Source organism: Hippopotamus amphibius, chromosome 6 (genome assembly GCF_030028045.1).
Source record: "Hippopotamus amphibius kiboko isolate mHipAmp2 chromosome 6, mHipAmp2.hap2, whole genome shotgun sequence".
Taxonomy (NCBI): Eukaryota; Metazoa; Chordata; class Mammalia; order Artiodactyla; family Hippopotamidae; genus Hippopotamus; species Hippopotamus amphibius.
Window position 1 is genome coordinate 171,317,188 of NC_080191.1, and position 19,372 is coordinate 171,336,559.

Consider the following 19,372-nt stretch of genomic DNA (forward strand, 5'->3'; position numbering starts at 1 on the left):
TCCTCGAGTTGAACTCGCTTTGTTATACAACAACTTCCCACTGGCTATCTGTTTTACAGTTGGTAGTATATATATGTCTGTGCTACTCTCTCACTTCGTCTCATCTTCCCCTTCACCCCCCGCCCCCCCCAAACCTCGAGTTCTCCAGTCCATTCTCTGCATCTGCATCCTTGTTCTTGTCACTGAGTTCATCAGTACCATTTTTAGATTCCGTATATGTGAGTTAGCATACAATATTTGTCTTTCTCTTTCTGACTTACTTCACTCTGTATGACAGACTCTAGGTCTATCCACCTCATGACATATAGCTCCATCTCATCCCTTTTTATAGCTGAGTAATATTCTATTGTATATATATGCCACATCTTCTTTATCCATTCATTTGTTGATGGGCATTTAGGTTGCTTCCATGTCCTGGCTATTGTAAATAGTGCTGCAATAAACATTATGGTACATGTTTCTTTTGGGATTATGGTTTTCTTTGGGTATATGCCCAGTAGTGGATGACTGGATCATATGGTAGTTCTATTTGTAGTTTTTTTAGGAACCTCCGAATTGTTTTCCATAGTGGCTGTATCAACTTACATTCCCACCAACCGTGCAGGAGAGTTCCCTTTTCTCCACACCCTCTCCAACATTTGTTGTTTCCAGATTTTGTGATGATGGCCATTCTGATCGGTGTGAGGTGATACCTCATTGTGGCTTTGACTTGCATTTCTCTGATGATGAGTGATGTTGAGCATCTTTTCATGTGTTTGTTGGCCATCTGTATGTCTTCTTTGGAGAAATCAGACAAAGGATTAATCTCCAAAATATATAAACAGTTCATCCAGCTCAATGTCAAAAAAACAAACAACCCCATCAAAAAATGGGCAGAAGACCCAAACAGGCATTTCTCCAAAGAAGACGGACAGATGGCCAAGAGGCACATGAAAAGCTGCTCAGCATCACTAATTATTAGAGAAATGCAAATCCAAACTACAATGAGGTGTCACCTCACACCGGTCAGAATGGGCATCATCAGAAAATCTCAGTAAATGCTGAAGAGGGTGTGGAGAAAAGGGAATGCTGGTTACCAGAAGTGTGGGGTGGGGAGTGAAGGGATTAGATGAACTCCAGTTATGAGATAAATAAGTACTGGGGACGTAATGTACAACGTGAAGATTGTGATGAACACTACTGTATGGTATACTTGAAATTTGTTGAGAGAGTAAATCCTGAGTTCTCATCAGAAGGAAAAAAATTTTTTTTCTATTTCTTTAATTTTGTATCTATATGAGAGGATGAATGTTAACTAAACTTATTGTGGTAATCATTTCACAGTATATGTAAGTCAAGTCATTATGCTGTACACCTGAAAGTTACATAGAGTTGTATGTTGATTATATCTCAACAAAACTGCAGAAAAAGGGACTCCCCTGGCATCCCAGTGGTTAAGACCCCTTGGTTCCAATGCAGGGGGCATGGCTTCAATCCCTAGCTAGGTAACTAAGATCTCATATGCCATCGGGCACGGCAAAAAACAAACAAAAAACCCCCCAAAACCAGCCAAACAAAAAAACTGGAGAAAAAAATGAAGCTTTAAAGACAAAAATCAAAATTCTGGAAAACTTGTATCCGTCACAATGAACTGAAAGCTTCCCTGGTAAAGGGTTTTCTGATGAAATTGGCAATGAAACTAATGAATGTGGTTTTTAAAATAGGGTATAATAAAATATGTCAACATCTGGAAGATCATTTTTCAGATGATCAGTGCATGAAATTACAAAATTATACATGGGTAAAAATTCCATTAAAGATGCAAATTAGACCAATGGATTTCCATGTAGCAGAGTATGAAAAATTCATTGACATTTTACAGTTTCCACATTGGAGGTAATCTTTTAAAAACTACCGTTTGGGACTTCCCTAGTGGCACAGTGGTTAAGAATCTGCCTGCCCATGCCTGGGACACAGGTTCCATCCCTGGTCTGGGAAGATCCCACGTGCCTCGGAGCAACTAAGCCTGTGTGTCGCAACTACTGAACCTGTGCTCTAGAGCTCGTACTCCACAGCTATTGAGCCCACGTGCCACAACTACTGAAGCCCAAGTGCCTATAGCCCATGCTTCCAAGAGAAGCCACCACACTGAGAAGCCCACGCACCACAACAGAGTAGCCCCCACTTGCCACAACTAGAGAAAGCCCGTGTGCAGCAAAGACTCAACACAGCCAATGAATAAATAAATTTATTTTAAAAATAAATAAATAATAAATAAAAACTACCATTTGCCAAGTTTTAATACAGTATCAAAGAATCGAGTTATTTGAAATATCTATTAAAATATTCTTCCCTTTTCCACCTATATATCTGTGAGGCCATATTTTCTTTATGTACTTTAAAACATGTATCACAATAGATTGAATGTAGAAGCAGATAAAAGAACCTGGCTATTATTGAACCAGATGTTTGAGAAATACTGCTGTATTCTCTTTGGTAAAGTTTTATTATAGATTTTTTGTCTACATTCCTGGGGGTTCTTGGTCTTTTGTTTTCTTTGGGAGAAAGTTTTTAACCACAAATTTAGTGTCTTTAGTACCTAGGGCTGTTGAGGTTATCTATTTATTCTTGAGCAAGCTTTGGTAGTTTGTGTCTTTCAAGGAATTGGTTCATTTAATTTTTCAAATGTATTGACATGTATTTCATAATATTCCTTATTATTCTTTTAATGTGTGTAGGATCCATAGTGATGGCCCCAAAGTCATTCCTTGTCTTAGTGATAACTTCTTTTCCTGATCAATGTGAATAAAGGTTTATATATTTCATTTATTTGGTTGCACTGGGTCTTAGTTGCGGCAGGTGGACTCCTTAGTTGTGACATTCGAACTTTTAGTTGTGGCATGCATGTGGGATCTAGTTCCTTGACCAGGGATCAAACTCGGGCCCCCTGCATTGGGAGCGCAGAGTCTTATCCACTGTGCCACCAGGGAAGTCCCTAAAGGTTTATTACTTTTACTCAAAGAACTAGTTTTTGGTTTCATTGATTTTTCTCTATATTTTCTTTTTCATTAATTTCTGCTCTTAATTCCTTTTTTCTGCTTATTTTATGCATCATTTCCTCTTCCTTTTTCTAGTTTCATAAAATAGAAGTTGGGTCAGGGTCAGCAAACTTCTTTTGTAAAAGGCCAGAGAATAAATATCTTAAGCTTGATGGTAAATAGTCTCTACCACAGCTACTCAATTCAGCCATTGTAGTGTGAAGACAGCCATAGGCAAGAAATGAATAGATATTGCTGTATTAAAATAAAAGTCTATTTACAAAAAAAGAGCATTGGGGCTTCCCTGGCAGTGCAGTGGTTAAGAATCCACCTGCCGATTCAGGGAGCAGGGTTCGAGCCCTGGTCTGGGCAGATCCCACATGCTGAGGAGCAGCTAAGCCTGTGCACCACAACTACTGAGCCTGCGCTCTAGAGCCTGCGAGCCACAACTATTGAGCCCGTGTGCTTCAGCTACTGAAGCTACTGAGCCTGTGCTCCACAACAAGAGAAGCCACAGCAATGAGAAGCCTGCACTCCACAACTAGAGAAAGCCCACACATGGCAACAAAGACCCAACACAGCCAATATATATAAATAAGTAAGTAAGTAAGTAAGTAAGTAAATTTATTTAAAAAAAAAAAAAGAGAGCATTGGACCATAGTTTGACCCTTGGTTTATATCATTGATTTCTCTTCTTTCATAATATAAATGTTCAGTGCTATTTATTTCCCTCTAGGTCTGCTTTATCTACATCCCACAACTTTTGAATATTATTTATTTATTTATTTATTTATTAAAGTATAGTTGATTTACAGCATTGTGTTAGTTTCTGGTCTACAGCAAAGTGATTCAGTTATAGATACAGTATATACATATTGTTTCCATTATGAATCGTTACAGAATATCCAATATTAGTTCCCTGTGCTAGACAGTAAGACCTTGTTGTTTATCTGTTTTATATATATTAGTTTTATCTGCTAATCCCAAACTTAATTTATCCCTCCTTCACCCGTTTTCCCCTTTGGTAACCATCAGCAGTTCTGTAAGTTTGTGTGTCTGTTTCTATTTTGTAAATGAGTTCGTTTGTATCAAAAATTTTTTTTGATTCCACATATAAGTGATACCATATGGTATTTGTCTTTCTCTTTCTGACTTCACTTAGCATGATAATCTCTAGAGCCATCCATGTTGCTGCAAATGGCATTATGTCATTCTTTTTATGGCTGAGTTGTATTCTATTGTATATAGATACCACATCTTTATCCATTCATCTGTTGATGGACATTTAGATTGCGTCCATGTCTTTTTTTTTTTTTTTGGCCGTATCACACAGCATGTGGGATGTTAGTTCCCCCCGACCAGGGATTGAGCTCGTATCCCCTGCAGTGGGCGTGTGGAGTCTTACCCACTGGACCTCCAGGGAAGTCCCCACTCTGTGTCTTTTGATTGGCGCATTTAGTCCATTAACATTTCAGGTAATTATTGATAGATATGTGTTTATTGCCACTTTGAACCTTGTTTTCCAGTTGATGTTGTATTTCTTCTTTGTTCCTTTTTCTTTTTTCTTTTTGTGGTTTGATGATTTTCTTTTGTATTATGCTTATGTTCTTATTGGTTTTTGTGAATCTATTGTTATGTTTTTGATTTGTGGTTACCCCGGTTTCCAACTATGTTAATCTATCACTATATCTACTAACTTTAGACTAGTAGTCATATAGGCTTCAACACATTCTTTAAAAAAAAAAATCTGCGTTTTCTTACTCTCCGCCTTCGTACTTTATGATCTGGAGGCCCCTCTGCATCTTCACTTGCGCCCTTTGTGTTCATTGCCCTTGTCACTGTTTGCACACGTAGCTGTGCCCCGGCTTATTTACGTGATTTACTTTCCAGTTGTGCTTTTCTTTTTCCTGTAGATTCTTGCTTCTTTTCTGTTTGGAGAAGATCTTTCGATAGTTTAGGATAGGTTTAGTATTGCTGTATTCTTTTTGTTTTGCTTGTCTGAGAGATTCTTTATCTCTTCTCCTATTCTAAATGATAATCTTGCTAGGTAGACTATCCTAGGTTGCAGATTTTTCCGTTTTAGGACTTTGACTATATCATGGTACTCTTCTTCTGGCCTGCAATGTTTCTGTAGAACCTTATGGAGGGTTCCCTTGTTAATTAACTGTTTTTTCTCTTGCTGCCTTTAGAATCCTCTCTTTATCTTTAAACTTTTTCCGTTTTAAATCTTGTTTGAGACCACCTGTGCTTCTTGTACCTGAATATCTGTTTCCTTCTTTAGGTTAAGGAAGTTTTCAGCCATAATTTCTTCAAGTACATTTTCGATCCCCTTTTCTCTTTCTTCTCCTTCTGGGATCCCTGTTATGTGTAGATTGGCATGCTTTATATTATCCCACGGGTCTCACGTATTGCTTTCATTTTTTTTTTTTTTTTAATTTGTCTTTCTGTCTGCTGTTCTGATTGGGTGATTTCCATTATTCTACCCTCCAGGTCACTTACTCATTCTTCTGCGTTATCCAGTTTGCTACGTATTGCCTATAAGCTCAGTTTTTGTCTTGGCAAATGAGTTTTCTAATTTTATTTTATTTTTTTAATTTATTTTAATAATTAGTTATGTATTTACTTGCTTAGGCTCCACCACGTCTTAGTGGCGGCACACGGGATCTTCGTTGTGGCATGTTTAGTTGCGACATGTGGGATCTGTAGTTGCAGCATGTGGGCTCGTAGTTGCTGCATGCCTGTGGAATCTATTTCCCGACCAGGGATGGAACCCAGGCCGCTGCATTGGGAGCACAGAGTCTCACCCACCAGGAAAGTCTTGCCAGGGAAGTCCCACGTTTTCTAGTTTTATTCGGTACGTCTTTAATAGTTTCTAGTTCCTTTTTACAGTAATCTGCGTTTCTGTCTATAACCTTTCTTAATTCCTTCAGTATTTTCGTTACCTCTTTTTTGAACTCAGAATCTGGTGTCCTGGAGATTTCTGTTTCGTGTTTAAGGGGATTCCTCGTGACCTTTTCATTGGGAGTGGTTCCTCTGCTTCTTGATTGTACTTGCATTTCTCTGACTCTGGGTTCAGGAGAAACGATCAGCTGCGACGCTGAAGGGCTGTTTTTCTGTGGGAGCGTCCTGTGTAGCCTCTGCGAGTCTGACGTTTTTGGTGCCGGGGCTGCCTTTGGTATGGACACCTGCCACAGCTCTCCTCAGCGCGTGTCGTCTGTGCCCCTTGATAAGGGGGTGTGATTGTTGTTGTGGTGACCAGAGCCTGCACTGGATGTTGAGCAGGGCCTCCTCTTTGTGACAGCCCTGTTGGGGGCAGGGCCTGCTCCCCAGTTGTTGGAGTAGACACCCCCAGATCTGTTTCTGATCTGTGGGGTGAGCTAGGCAGGACGGGCGCCTCCCAGTGGGAGCGGAGCCCCTGAGGAGTCCTCTGCAGGAGCTCTTCACCGGGACGTGCCCTCTGTGGTGTCGCCCGTCCCCCGTTGTGCAGGCTCACCGAGCACGCTGTTTTTGGCACTGCCCTCCGTCCGTCCTCAACCGTGGGATTTCAGGCAGTCAGCCAGGTGTGCCTCAGGCTCCGTGCTCACAAGGCCGCGAGCGCAGATCCATGGGTGTGGGGCGGCTGAGTGAGCGCCACCTCCCGGCCCCGCGCCTGGCGCGCGCCTGCACAGCCTGCAGCTGCTGTCGCCGGCCCCCCCCAGCCCCCCCCAGCCCCGGGAGCACCAGTAATCCTCTCAGATGTCCTGCAGACACTGGGTTTATTTTTACAGAGCCACCCATGGCGTATAAATTTGCAGGTCACACAGCCGCTGGGACATTCAGATCTCAGCCCTGCTTCTAAATTTGCGCAGTTCCTGGGAATTGGCTCAGAATTTCAGCCCCACCTCCATGTGTGGCTGTGTGCTCCCACAGCTCGTAGAGGCAGATCCACGCCTGCTGTGCACACACAGGAAAGGAGGCTGCTGTGACGGGGCCCACGCCTTCCTCCGCACTCACGTGTGGACAGGGGGTCTTCAGCAGCGGACCTGGGCCCCTTCCTGTGCACGTCCCTGGGTGTGGCTTTGGCCACAGTCAGCCCCTTCAGGCTGTCTGCGCACTGCCAACCGCGGTCCGCTCCGCAGGTCCATTCTGCCGCGCGAGTTTCAGCACGCAGCCCCCGCACACACCAGCAGACCTGCATCTTGGGCTAGGGGATGCAGGGAGCTGGCCCAGGACCTTCCGTGCAGGACTCTTTCTGTTCTGCACGCCGCACGCTGGCGACTGCACTCTCCTCCAAGCCTCTGAAACTCCCTTTCTGTCCCGGCTCATCTCCTGCCAGTGAAGGAGTTTCCCAGGGTGAGGGACCTCTCCTCTTTCACAGCTCCCTCCCAGGGGTGCAGGTCCCTTCCCGATCCTTTTTTTTCTTTTGTCCTACCCAATTATGTAGTGATGTTTTTTGCATCTTTGGTTGTACGAGATCTTCTGCTAGCATTCAGCAGGTGTTTTGTGAGAATTGTTCCACATATAGATGTATTTTTGATGTATTTGTGGGAGGAGGTGACCTCCACATCCTTCTCTTCTGCCATCTTGATCTGTTCTCCACCTTTTGAACTTTTCATGTGTGTTTTCTGATTTCCCTTGTGGGTTTTTTCCTTTTTTCTTTTGACTCATGACCTTATTTAGTAATGTGTTGTTTAATTGCCAAATGTTTGGAGCTTTTCCGAATATCTTCTCAGTATTCATTTCTACTTTAATTTCAGTTTGGTCGAAGAATGTACTTTGTATGGCTTCAATCCTTTAAATTTATTGAGCTTTGTCTTATAGCACTGCGTGCATTCTTCCTTGGTAAGTATTTGTGTGCACTGATAGGAATGTGTGTCCTGTTGATGTTAGGTGAGAGTATTCTGTAAGTGTCACTTAGGTCGAGTGGGTTAATAGCATTTCTCTAGTCCTGTGTATCTTCACTGATTTTCTGTGAACTCCATCAGTTGAGATCAGTTACTGAGATCAGTTTTTGAAATTACCAATTTTAACTGAATATTTTTATTCTGTAAGTTTTTGTTTGAACCTTTGTTGTTTGGGCCATACACATTTAAGGTTATATGTCCTCTTCTCAGCCACGGTAATGTGGAAGCATCCTCCAGCTTCCTGGCAGAGAGGAGCCACGCTGTGTTTCCACAGGATGCTGACCGTGAAGAGACCGCACATCCTCCTGCTGCATTTTCCGCCCCCTCGGTCGTAATGAAATGATCCCCTATTCGTGGTCATAGTTCTCGCCTTGAATTCTACTTTAATATTAAAATTGCCACTTAAAAATATTATTGAGGTGGGACTTCCCTGGTGGCACAGTGGTTAAGAATCCGCCTGCTAATGCAGGGGACACGGGTTCGATCCCTGGTCCGGGAAGATCCCATGTGCCTTGGAGCAACTAAGCCCGTGCGCCACAACTACTGAGCTCTAGAGCCCATGAGCTGCAACTACTGAAGCCCGTGCCCCTAGAGCCCATGTTCCACAACAAGAGAAGCCACCGCAAGCAGTCAACAAAGACCCAACACAGCCAATAAATAATTTTTTTTAAATGGGATTGAAAAAATATTATCGAGGTATAGTTTATGTGTCATAAAATTCACCTCTTTCAAGTGTACAGTTCAGTGATTTTTGCTGACTTGTCTGGACATTTCAGCTAAGTGAAATCATACAGTTTGTGACCTCTTGTGCCTAGCTGTTTTCACTTACCATGTTTTTGAGGTTCATTCATGGTGGGCCGTGTGTCGGTAGTTCATTCCTTTTTGTTACGGAGTCGCATTCTGTTTGATACCACGTTTTGTCTGTCTCTTCACCAACTGGTGGACCCTGCCAGTTTTGGGCTCTGATGATTAACACCACTGTGGACATTTTTGTGCGTATCTGTGTGGACATGTTTTCAGTTCTCTTGGGTAAATACCTGCACGTGGAATTCCTGGTTTGTGTGGTAGGTTTAATGTCTAACTTTTCAAGAAACTGCCAAAGTATTTTCAAAATGGCTGCACCATTTTACATTCCTGCCAAGAACACACACGGTTCCAGCTCTCCTCATCTTCATCAGCGTTTGTTAATGCCTGTCTTGTTTAATGTACCCATTCCAGCTGGTGTGAGATAGTATCTCATTGTGATTTTCATTTGCATTTCCCTCATGGCTAATGATGTCGAGCATGTTTTTATGTTCTAATTAACCATTTGTATATCTTCTTTGTTAAAATGGTTGCTTATAAATTTCACCCATTTGTTAAATTGGATTTGTTGTCTTACTGTGTTATAGGAGCTCTTTGTAAATTCTGGACACACATCCTTTATTGGATGTGTGTTTCATAAATATTGTCTCCTAGTCCCTTGCTGATCTTTTCATTTTCTTAATGGTGTTTTTTTTCGGTAATCAGTTTTTATTTTGATGAGGTGAGATCATCAGTGTTTTCTCTGATCTTATTCTAAGTTTTATTGGGAGGTGAGGTCCCCTTTCTGTATGTGGCTGTCCAGTTGTCCCCGCACGTTTGTTGAGCAGACCGCCACTTCCCCAGAGAGCCGCCTCGGCAGTTTTCTTTTGCTTGGAGCGTGCTGAGCTGCCCGCCCCCGCCCCCAGCCCGCGCTGTGCCTGCCCGCTCTCTAGCGGCTCCGTCGGGGCGCTCGCAGGGCTCCCCGCATCTGTCTGCCTGCTCCCAGGAGTCACTGTCCTCTGCTGCCTTTTGTTCCATGTCTGAAAACCATTGTTTCATTTTGTTTTGTCTGGTTTTGTAGTTGATTAAAAGTAGGAGGTAGGACGTCCTAGATGGCGCAGTGGGTAAGAATCCGCCTGCCAATGCAGGGGACACGGGTTCGAGCCCTGTCCCAGGAAGATCCCACATGCCGTGGAGCAACGAAGCCTGTGCGCCACAACTATTGAGCCTGCCGTCTAGGGCCCGTGAGCCACAACTGTTGAGCCCATGTGCCGCAGCTCTTGAAGCCCAAGCGCCTAGAGCCCGTGCTCTGCAACGAGAAAGGCCACGGCAGTGAGAAGCCCACGCACCACAACGAAGAGTAGCCCCTGCTCGCCGCAACTAGAGAAAGCCCGTGTGCAGCAATGAAGACCCAACACAGCCAATAAAATAAATCAATAAATATATAAATTTATAAAAAAAAAAAGTAGGAGGGTAAATCTGGTGCCTGTTATTTTATCATGTCCAGAAGCAGAAGCAGTCTCTTCTATTTCAGCTTTTTAAAAGTTTATTTCTCTTTTTGCTTATTATTTCCTAAGTTTTTTGAAAATAAAAATCTTGGTTATATAACTTGGGAAAATATAAATTACTTCTAATTTAGAAAAAAGCAGAAGCAGCCATATCTTGGATATTAGCCTCAGCAGCACAGTATCAGTGTTCTTGTAACTCATGTGTGTGAAATTATAGATCTGATTCAGGAAATGTAATTTATTAAAATTACTGTTAATTTTGAGGGTATCCGTCCTATTTAATTATCTATTTTGAAGAATGTTTGTTAAATGTGTGGGTTTCTGATTCCAGGCGATTGTGGAAAAATGTGACCGACTCTCTGAGAGACTCTGAAATTGAGGCGGCCACAGAGCATAAGCGAGCCCTGGAGGAGCGCCAGCGGGCTGAAGAGAGGCATCGCACGGAGACAGGCGCGGCTTGGGAAACCAGATATTTTATTAGAGAGGTATACCTCCTACATGTCTTCAGACCAAAACTCTGTATCTGTTTGGTGAGAACTGTAGCTTAATAGGCTTTCTTGAGTTGTCACTTGTATATCTTTATTTCTAAAATAGTCCAGTTTAACCATGAGCTTTTTATGAACTTTTTATAATTTGTTAAGGTAGACTAGTTTACCAGCAATTCAGGTGAAATAGATTTGGGGATTTAAATTGGCTACAAAATGCTAACATTAATCTTTAATCTCAATAACAGAATATGCAGTTGACACTTTGTTGCCTTTTGTACCACAGTGAAACTCTTGTTCACTTCCCGAGACCACATTTTAAGGGATGCATGAAAAACTTAAGTGGCCACACAGGGGACAATGAGAAGTGTCTAGACAGAATCTTCGCAGTGTTTAAGGAAAAAAGAACAATGTAGGGGATGTCTAGCCTGGAAAACAGGAAATCGGGGCCATTCATTGTAACTTTCTTCAAATATAGGTAGGCTTATCATGTAGAAGTTTTTTATCAGCTCGAATAGCAGACTTGAGCTAGGCGAGACTACCAGGAAGCATTTTGAGCTTCACCTAAGAAAGAACTGTATAATAATAAAAAATATCCAATAATAAATGTACATTTTATACTAATGTGTTCCCCATCACTAGACTCATGTAAGAGACCATGGCTTATATGGAAGAGTTTATTTCACTAGTTTTGCAGTTAAGACCAAATGTTTTCTAAAGTCTTTTCTAAATTTAAAGGTTTTGTTTTATTTTGTTTATTACTTTCTGGTAGAATTCAGAGTAAGGTGAATATTGGATCAGAGCCGATGCCAAGAAAAGTTTTTTTGTCCATAGACATAAGGAAATTCATTGACTTGTAATATTGGTCTGTCAGGAAAGAATCTGGAAAAAACAATTTGAATGTGAATTTTCCATAGCTGTTACCCTTAAAAGCCCATAGTTTATTGTAGTAGTTTCATTGCTTTAATTTTTCTCATCTTTGGGTATGAAATATAAATACCAACTGTTTGCATGGATAGGAATTCAAGGGAAAGTACTTTACATCTCTTCATTTTTATATGAAAAGGTAAACCTTTGTAACTACTATGCACAATTATAGTCTGATAACCTTGGATTTTTTCCATTTCAAACTCGCTAAGAAAGCATACCAGGAGCAGATTCTAAAAAGGAGAAATTTTCTAAGGGAAGACTTCTATTAGTCATTAAAAATGAACTCTAGGGGCTGAGAGCAAGAAGCTGTAATGGATAAAAGATGCAGCCAATTTTGGGTTTTTATTTATTTTTAATTAATTAATTTATTTTAATTAATTTATTGGCTGCATTGGGTCTTCCTTGCTGCACATGGGCTTTCTGTAGTTGCAGCAAGCGGGGGCTGTCTTTGTTGTGGTGTGCGGGCTCTTCATTGCAGTAGCTTCTCTTGTGGAGCACGGGCTCCAGGCTTGCTGGCTTCAGTAGTTGCTGCACAGGGGCTCAATAGTTGTGGCTCACTGGCTCTAGAGCACAGGTTCAGTAGTTGTGGCTCATGGGCTTATTTGCTCCACAGCATGTGGAAGCCTGGCCCAGGGATTGAACCTGTGTCCCCTGCATTGGCAGGTAGATTCTTAACCACTGCGCCACCTAGGAAGTCCCGATGCAACCAATTTAAAAAATTTTTGAAAGATAGGCCTCCTGGTTCTTGCAACTAATATGATATATAAACATGCTACTTCTCATTTATTCTTTATTTGACAGATATTATTAAGAGCCTGCCACTCAATCCCTTTATTACACTTTGTGATGTTAGATAGACAGATATAGAAAGTGGCAGCCAGCGACTTCCCTGGTGGCGCAGTAGTTAAGAATCCACCTGCCAATGCAGGGGACACAGGTTCCATTCCTGGTCCAGGAAGATCCACATGCAGTGGAGCAACTAAGCCTGTGTGCCACAACTACTGAGCCTGCGTGCTGCAACTACTGAGGTCCACGTGACTAGAGCCCGTGCTCTGCAACAAGAGAAGCCACCACACTGAGAAGCCCTTGCATCGCAACTAGAGAAAGCTTGCATGCAGCAACAAAGACCCAATGCAGCCAAAAAAAAAAAAAAGTGGTAGCCAGATATAGCAATTGTCTAATCAAATAGTGAATTTCTTTCTGCCTAGATAAGTCTTAAGTGACTGCCTGATAGAACAGTAGATTGGAGATGCTGATTCAGGTTTGGGCCCCTTTAGCTGGTAAGATGTAAGATGGCTTTCTAAATGGTGTGCCATGGCAGAGTGGTACAGCAGCTGATGAGTTAGATTTGTGTCATATATATATATAATTAATAAATTTATTTATTTATGTATTTATTTATTTATTGGCTTTGTCAGATCTTCATTGCTGCATGAGGGCTTTCTCTAGTTGTGGTGAGTAAGGGCTACTCTTCATTTTGGTGCTCGGGGCTCCTCATTTTGGTGGCTTCTCTTGTTGTAGAGCACAGGCTCTAGGCACATGGGCTTCAGTACTTGTGGCACACAGGCTCAATAGTTGTGGCCTAAGGGCTCTAGAGGACAGGCTCAGTAGTTATGGCACACAGGCTTAGTTGCTCCATGGCATGTGGGATCTTCCTGGAGCAAGGATTGAACCCATGTCCCCTGCATTGGCAGGCAGATTCTTAACCACTGCGCCACCAGGGAAGTCCTGTGTCATATATTGATTGCCTGAGCCCATGGGGCAGCCACGTCACATCCTGTATGACGGGACCATAGCTTGTGCTGTAAGAAGCACTGCAAAGTACAAGTGAGGCTGAGGAGGATGGTAGCTAGCTGACGCTGGTACCACAAGGTTTATAACAACTTTCAAGCTTTTGCCAGCAGGTATGACTCTTTGCTGAGAAGATCCTATGTTATTGAAAAGTCGATTTTATCTCCCCACTGGTTCTAAACAGAGTGCTGGGCATGTAGTAGATGTTTCAAATGTGTTGTTATGAGTAACAAGAGCTTTTTCACTTGTTTGGTACTTTCATTATTTCTGTCAAACCAATTATAGACCAGTTTGGAGTTGGCTTTAGTTAGGTGGAGGAGTATAGAATAGATTCACTTGGTGTAAAAAGAGGAATTAGAGTAACCTGAGAAAGTATAGATGAACTTACAGTGTTTCTAGTATCGTTTGATAATCCCCAACTTCTTTTCCTGACCATTTCTCATTGATGTTTTTAAAATATTAACTAATTAATTAATTAATTTGGTTGCACTGGGTCTTGGTTGTGGCTTGCAGGCTCCTTAGTTGTGACACATGGGCTTCTTAGTTGTGGCATTCATATGGGATCTAGTTCCCTGACCAGGGATCAAACCCGGGCCCCCTGCACTGGGAGTCTGGAGTCTTATCCACTGCGCCATCAGGGAAGTCCCTCTCATTGATATTTAATTTATTAATCTTCCGTTTCCTCCCTTTTGTGCTTATACACATCCATCAGGATCTATTGGTTGTATCATCTTTAGTGGATGTTTAAAATTTCTTAAGACATGTATAAATGCAGGCAGGAAGGCTTTTGCAGAACAGAGGACCATGTTGGAGTCAGATGTGCTAAGTTTGAACCCCAGCTCATAGCCTGGATAGTTTATTTACCACTTTTTTTTTAAGAACTTTTATTGAGATATAATTGACATACAATAAACTGCATATATTTAAAGCGTGCAATTTGATAGTTTTTTTCTTATTAGTGATGCATATATGGCAATCCCAGTCTCCCAGTTCATCCCCCCCCCCCCCCCCGCCGCTTTCCCCCCTTGGTATCCATATGTTTGTTCTCTACATCTGTGTCTCTATTTCTGCCTTGCAAACTGGTTGATCTGTACCATTTTTCTAGATTCTGCACGTATGCTTAATATACAGTATTTGTTTTTCTCTTTCTGACTGACTTTACTCTGTATGATGGTCTCTAGGTCCATCCATGTCTACAAATGTCCCAATTTCGTTCCTTTTTACAGCTGAGTAATATTCCATTGTATATATGTACCACATCTCTATCCACTTGTCTGTTGATGGGCATTTGGGTTGCTTCCATGACCTGGGTATTGTAAATAGTGCTGCAGTGAACATTGGGGTGCGTGTGTCTTTTTGGATTACGGTTTTATCTGGGTATATGCCCAGGGGTGGGATTGCTGGGTCATATGGTAATTCCATTTTTAATTTTTAAGGAACCTTCATCCTATTTATTTACCACATCTAACTTCGGTTTCCTCATCTGTAACATGTAGGTAATTATACAGAAGGTACACTGAGAAGAACTCTGCCCCTTCCTGGGTGAAGTTGGGCAGCTGCTTTCGCTTCTCAGAGCTTCACTTCCTTCATCTGTGAAAGGAGATGGCCAGGCAGCACGCCCTCACTTGTGCACTGGGTTCTGCGCTGCGGTTGGCAGCGGCTCCTGTGTCTCTGTGTTTCATGACATTTATCAGCCAGGCGATTTAACTTCGCATAGCGATTCCTGTTGTTAAAGGGAAATTATTCTGACACATTAAAAATGGCAAGGAAGACTTTATTCAAGAGTATTGCGATAGAAGAGAAAGATTGAACTCAACTCTGAATATGGTGATAAGTGGAAAGTAGCCAACAGGCAGGATGAGGGAGTGGATGGAAAATTACCGGGAGGAACATGGTCAGATGTGAAGGATGGTGGGTCAGCGTGTGATTAGATCAAAGGTGGGAGGAGAGGAGTTTCACTGGATGTCAAAGATGAAAGGATTCTTGATCAGCTGGTTCATCAGGATTTTTTTTGCTAAAACTGGGTTCAGCAGGCATCTGATGAGGCTTAGTCAAGAAGAGAGACAAAGGTGTGTAACTTAAAGTTTGGTCAAGAAGAGAGTCCTTGTCACTGTGAGCCACGCAATTGCTGGCCATAAGTCAGTTTTGGAATAAGGTAGGGTAAATATATATTTTTTTAATTTTAAAGTGTTTTGGGGTTTTGTTTTTTGATGTGGACCATTTTTAAGGTATTGAATTTGTTACATTATTGCTTCTGTCTTATGTTTTGGTGTTTCGACTGTGAGGCGTGTGGGATCTTAGCTCTCCGACCAGGGTTAGAACCCACACCCCTCTACACTGGAAGGCGAAGTCTTAAGCACTGGACCTCTAGGGAAGTCCCTAAAAATTTTTTTTAATGCAAATAAATTGAAGGCGATGTAGGGGTTACGAACAGAGGTTCAAATCTGACTGACTTCACCTCATGGCATAAACACTGAACTTCAGTCTTAGCTACTGTGACCTGAAGTCTGCCAGGCCCTCACCCCAAATGCTGCTTCATGCATTTGCTGTGGCACTTTTTTCCTCACTTGGTCTTCTCCTGTCTTTAGCTCACTCTTTGACTGACTTCATCTCCTTTTGGTATCCTCCTATCCACAGGAACCAGGGAAAACTAATCGGTGAGAGTCAGGAAAGAACTAGAAAACAGTGCTCAGACACTGGAGAGGCCAGACGGGAGGCAGAGAACAGCTAGGACCGTGGTGACCTGGTGACCTTCTCCTGGGCCCCGTCTGCTGCCTATTGCTCTTTGGGTGTGGCTCAGTCTGCAGCATCTTGGCAGAGTTGGCAGAATTGCCACAAATGACTTCTGCAAAATAAAATATTCATGGAGCACAAACGAGTGCTTCCCAGACCAGAACTGCTCACCTAATACTAGCTAGGCCACATGTATTGTTTGATGTCTTAAGCACAGAGACTTTTTCTTCACAGACTCTTGTTTTTAAATATGAGAACGGAATTCCATTTCAGTGAAGGCATTGCATCTAGTTTTGGTTACTGATTCTGAAAATAATAGAGGAATGGTTCTTTAATTTATTTTTCTACTTGTTTCAGGGAGATGGCTGGGTTTATCACAAACCCCTTTGGAAAATAATTCCAACAACACAACCAGCAGAGTGACACACACTGTCTAAGACTCGAACAAGTGAACTTCTCTGTTTACCCTCAACTCTCCCCGAATGGAGTCATTGCACTGAGTAACCTGCTTCCAGATTGCACAGACTGAAACTAACCACCCGTGAATGTACAGTTAGGGCGCCGTAGAACCACAGCAAGACCAAAGTGTTGAGGAAGCACGATGGACCTCTCACCAGGCTGTGCATGTGATGTGAGCAATATCCTCTGAAGCCCTGTCACCTGAGTTATTCGATGGTTAATCTTTTATCCAGTTCCTGCTCCAAAAGCTAAGTTCGAATCCCCTGTTTTTGCATGGGGGCAACGGATAAACACAACAATGAGAATTCAGTGATTTTGATTTCTTTATAGTGAAAATTGAAGTCTCTTTTAGAGTTTGTGCTTTGCTTTCTGTCAGTAACTGAAGTACTGACTACTCTTACAACAAACCAAGAGGAGGAAGAAGATGACCCAGAAGTGGCTTCAGCCATTGTGCCTGAAATCAGTGTTAAAAAAAAAAATCAGCTAGGTTGTCGTAACAAGGCGTTCTGTTCCTTCAAAGAGACTGTGTGCCTGTGTCTGAGGAACTTGTCCATTATCCACCTCTGTTGGAACTCTTTTAAAAACTATATTTATAAATTGGTTAGAATTATAACCATGGAGAATATTTCTTCTGAGCATTTTAATATACTTGAAAACAACATTGACTTGAAAAATTTCAGAACATTTTTCAATACCTAGTTTTATTAAATATTATACTTGAGAGACAGTTTTTTAATAATGTGTTCATGTCAGTATGATGAGATTTTGGCCTTTCTCAAGAACTGAGGCATTAAAGAACAAGCAAATATTAAAAAATAAAACTGTACTGTTTTCCTTACCTTTTTTTCACTTGTAGGTTAATATCCAGTATTACGTGCTGTCCCTCTGGGATAAGTACGCTCCATCTTACCTCTGTTCACTCAGAGTTTAAACCAACGATTCATGTTTGTCAGTAATTCACAAGTTACATATGTGACTAAGTGCATGTATGCTATGGTTTTGTTTTCTTTTCAAGGAAACGCAAATGCTGAAGAAAGAGTATGAAATAAAAAGATATCAGGAAAAAAGATATCAGGAAGTTATATTCAGGTACAAGTCTTTTTTTTAAATAAGTATTTTATTGAGGTTGAAGAATTGCTGGCAATTAAAAGCATAGTCCTGATTATGGCTTCATCATTCACTCAAGTATTTATGGAGCACCGACGTCCGGCGCTCAGCGCTACCTTAATTTTCCGAGAGTGGTGCCTTACCCTGTTTCTTCTGATGTGGTCTTCCAATCAGTGCGTGTACCATATACATGTTATTCATCAGCCATTGTAGGTGGCTATATCTGTTACATCATCATAAGAAGTTTAAGCTTTGTGCTCTGACAAACTGTGTTTTATTGAAGGGGCGTTAATAGGATGAAAACAGAAAAATAATTTTTTCCAACAAATTGTAAATTATAAGAAAATAATTGGTTTATGTACAACCATTTTAATAATTCCCTAGTTCATTTTTGCTGTGAAATGCACTGAAAAATCTCAAAATGAGTTATAGTTCATGTGTTGGGAAGATTAAAAAATAATAAAAGTAGAGAATAATGATGCCTTTGTCTGTTTCATGAATGGAGAGAAATAGAAAGTTTACATTTAGTGGAGTTCTTGCCCTGTTCACTTGAGAAGGACATTGATTTTAAATCCTTACCTTCAGGAATCTCTTAGGGAGGTAAGGCAGTAAATTTAATAATAATTTTTTTAATTAAAATGTTTTAATTTTACTACTTTTAAATAAACTGAAAATAGAGAACAATATAAAATGAAACTATAGGTTTTTGTTTTATTCTTTGAACCATTTGAATGCCCACTTATTTCTTTTTTCTTTTTCTTTTTTTAGGGGTAACCATGCCAGGTTAAAAACTCCAAAATTTTCGATGAGGAGAATTTGGAGGTTAGTGAAATAAATGATATAGCAAGAGTAGGTGGGGGCTTCCCTGGTGGCGCAGTGGTTAAGAATCCGCCTGCCAATACAGGGGACACGGGTTTGAGCCCTGGTCTGGGAAGATCCCACATGTCGTGGAGCTACTAAGCCCGTGCGCCACAGCCACTGAGCCTGTGCTCTAGAGCCCGAGAGCCACAGCTGTTGAGCCCATGTGCAACAACTACTGAAGCCCATGCACTTAGAACCCGTGCTTCGCAACAAGAGAAGCCACTGCTCTGAAAAGCCCACATGCCACAACAAAGAGTAGCCACCCCTCTCGCAACTGGAGAAAGCCTGAGCGGAGCATCAAAGACCCAACGCAGCCAATTAATTAATTAAAAAAAAAAGAATAGGTGGAAATGAATTAAGATATCTGTACACAGGGCTGAATACAAAATTTGTGGGCTCCAGTACAAAATGAAATTCAGAGGCCCTCACTGAATGCCCATTTATTGCTTTGAATTTTTGAACCATTTTAAGAATTACTGAAATATGATTTTTTAAAATTCTTATTAAAAGTACATTTAGGAGTAATTGAACTCTCCCCACGTTGCCAAGAATCTACACCTTGTTAATATTTGGCCAGGGAAACTAGTCTTTGTAGCAATTATATCTCTTTTGGGCCAAAGTATTTTTTTAAATTAATTAATTTATTTATTGGCTGCGTTGGGTCTTATATTGCGGTGCACAGGCTTCTCATTATTGTGGAGCGCGGGCTCTAGGCATGCGGGCTTCAGTAGTTGTGGCACGTGGGCTCAGCAGTTGTGGCTCAAAGGCTCTAGAGTGCAGGCTCAGTAGTTGTAGCACACGGGCTTAGTTGCTCT

General features: G+C 41.6%; 1 protein-coding gene across 4 annotated transcripts in view; it reads left to right on the forward strand.

The window, feature by feature from the left end:
* Positions 1-18,266, forward strand: part of OSBPL11 (oxysterol binding protein like 11) — a 93,442-nt gene extending 75,176 nt beyond the window's left edge. Inside the window, exons 12-13 of one of the 4 annotated variants that reach the window (XM_057739056.1) lie at positions 10,523-10,676; positions 16,488-18,261. In XM_057739056.1, the coding sequence (XP_057595039.1) occupies positions 10,523-10,676; positions 16,488-16,553 (220 nt within the window). In that variant the 3' untranslated portion in view covers positions 16,554-18,261. Of the gene's footprint in view, positions 1-8,110; positions 8,272-10,522; positions 10,677-16,487 lie in introns of those variants that run through there. The other 3 variants (XM_057739059.1, XM_057739060.1, XM_057739057.1) reach the window with 3 other exon arrangements.
* Positions 18,267-19,372: the final 1,106 nt, after the last annotated feature.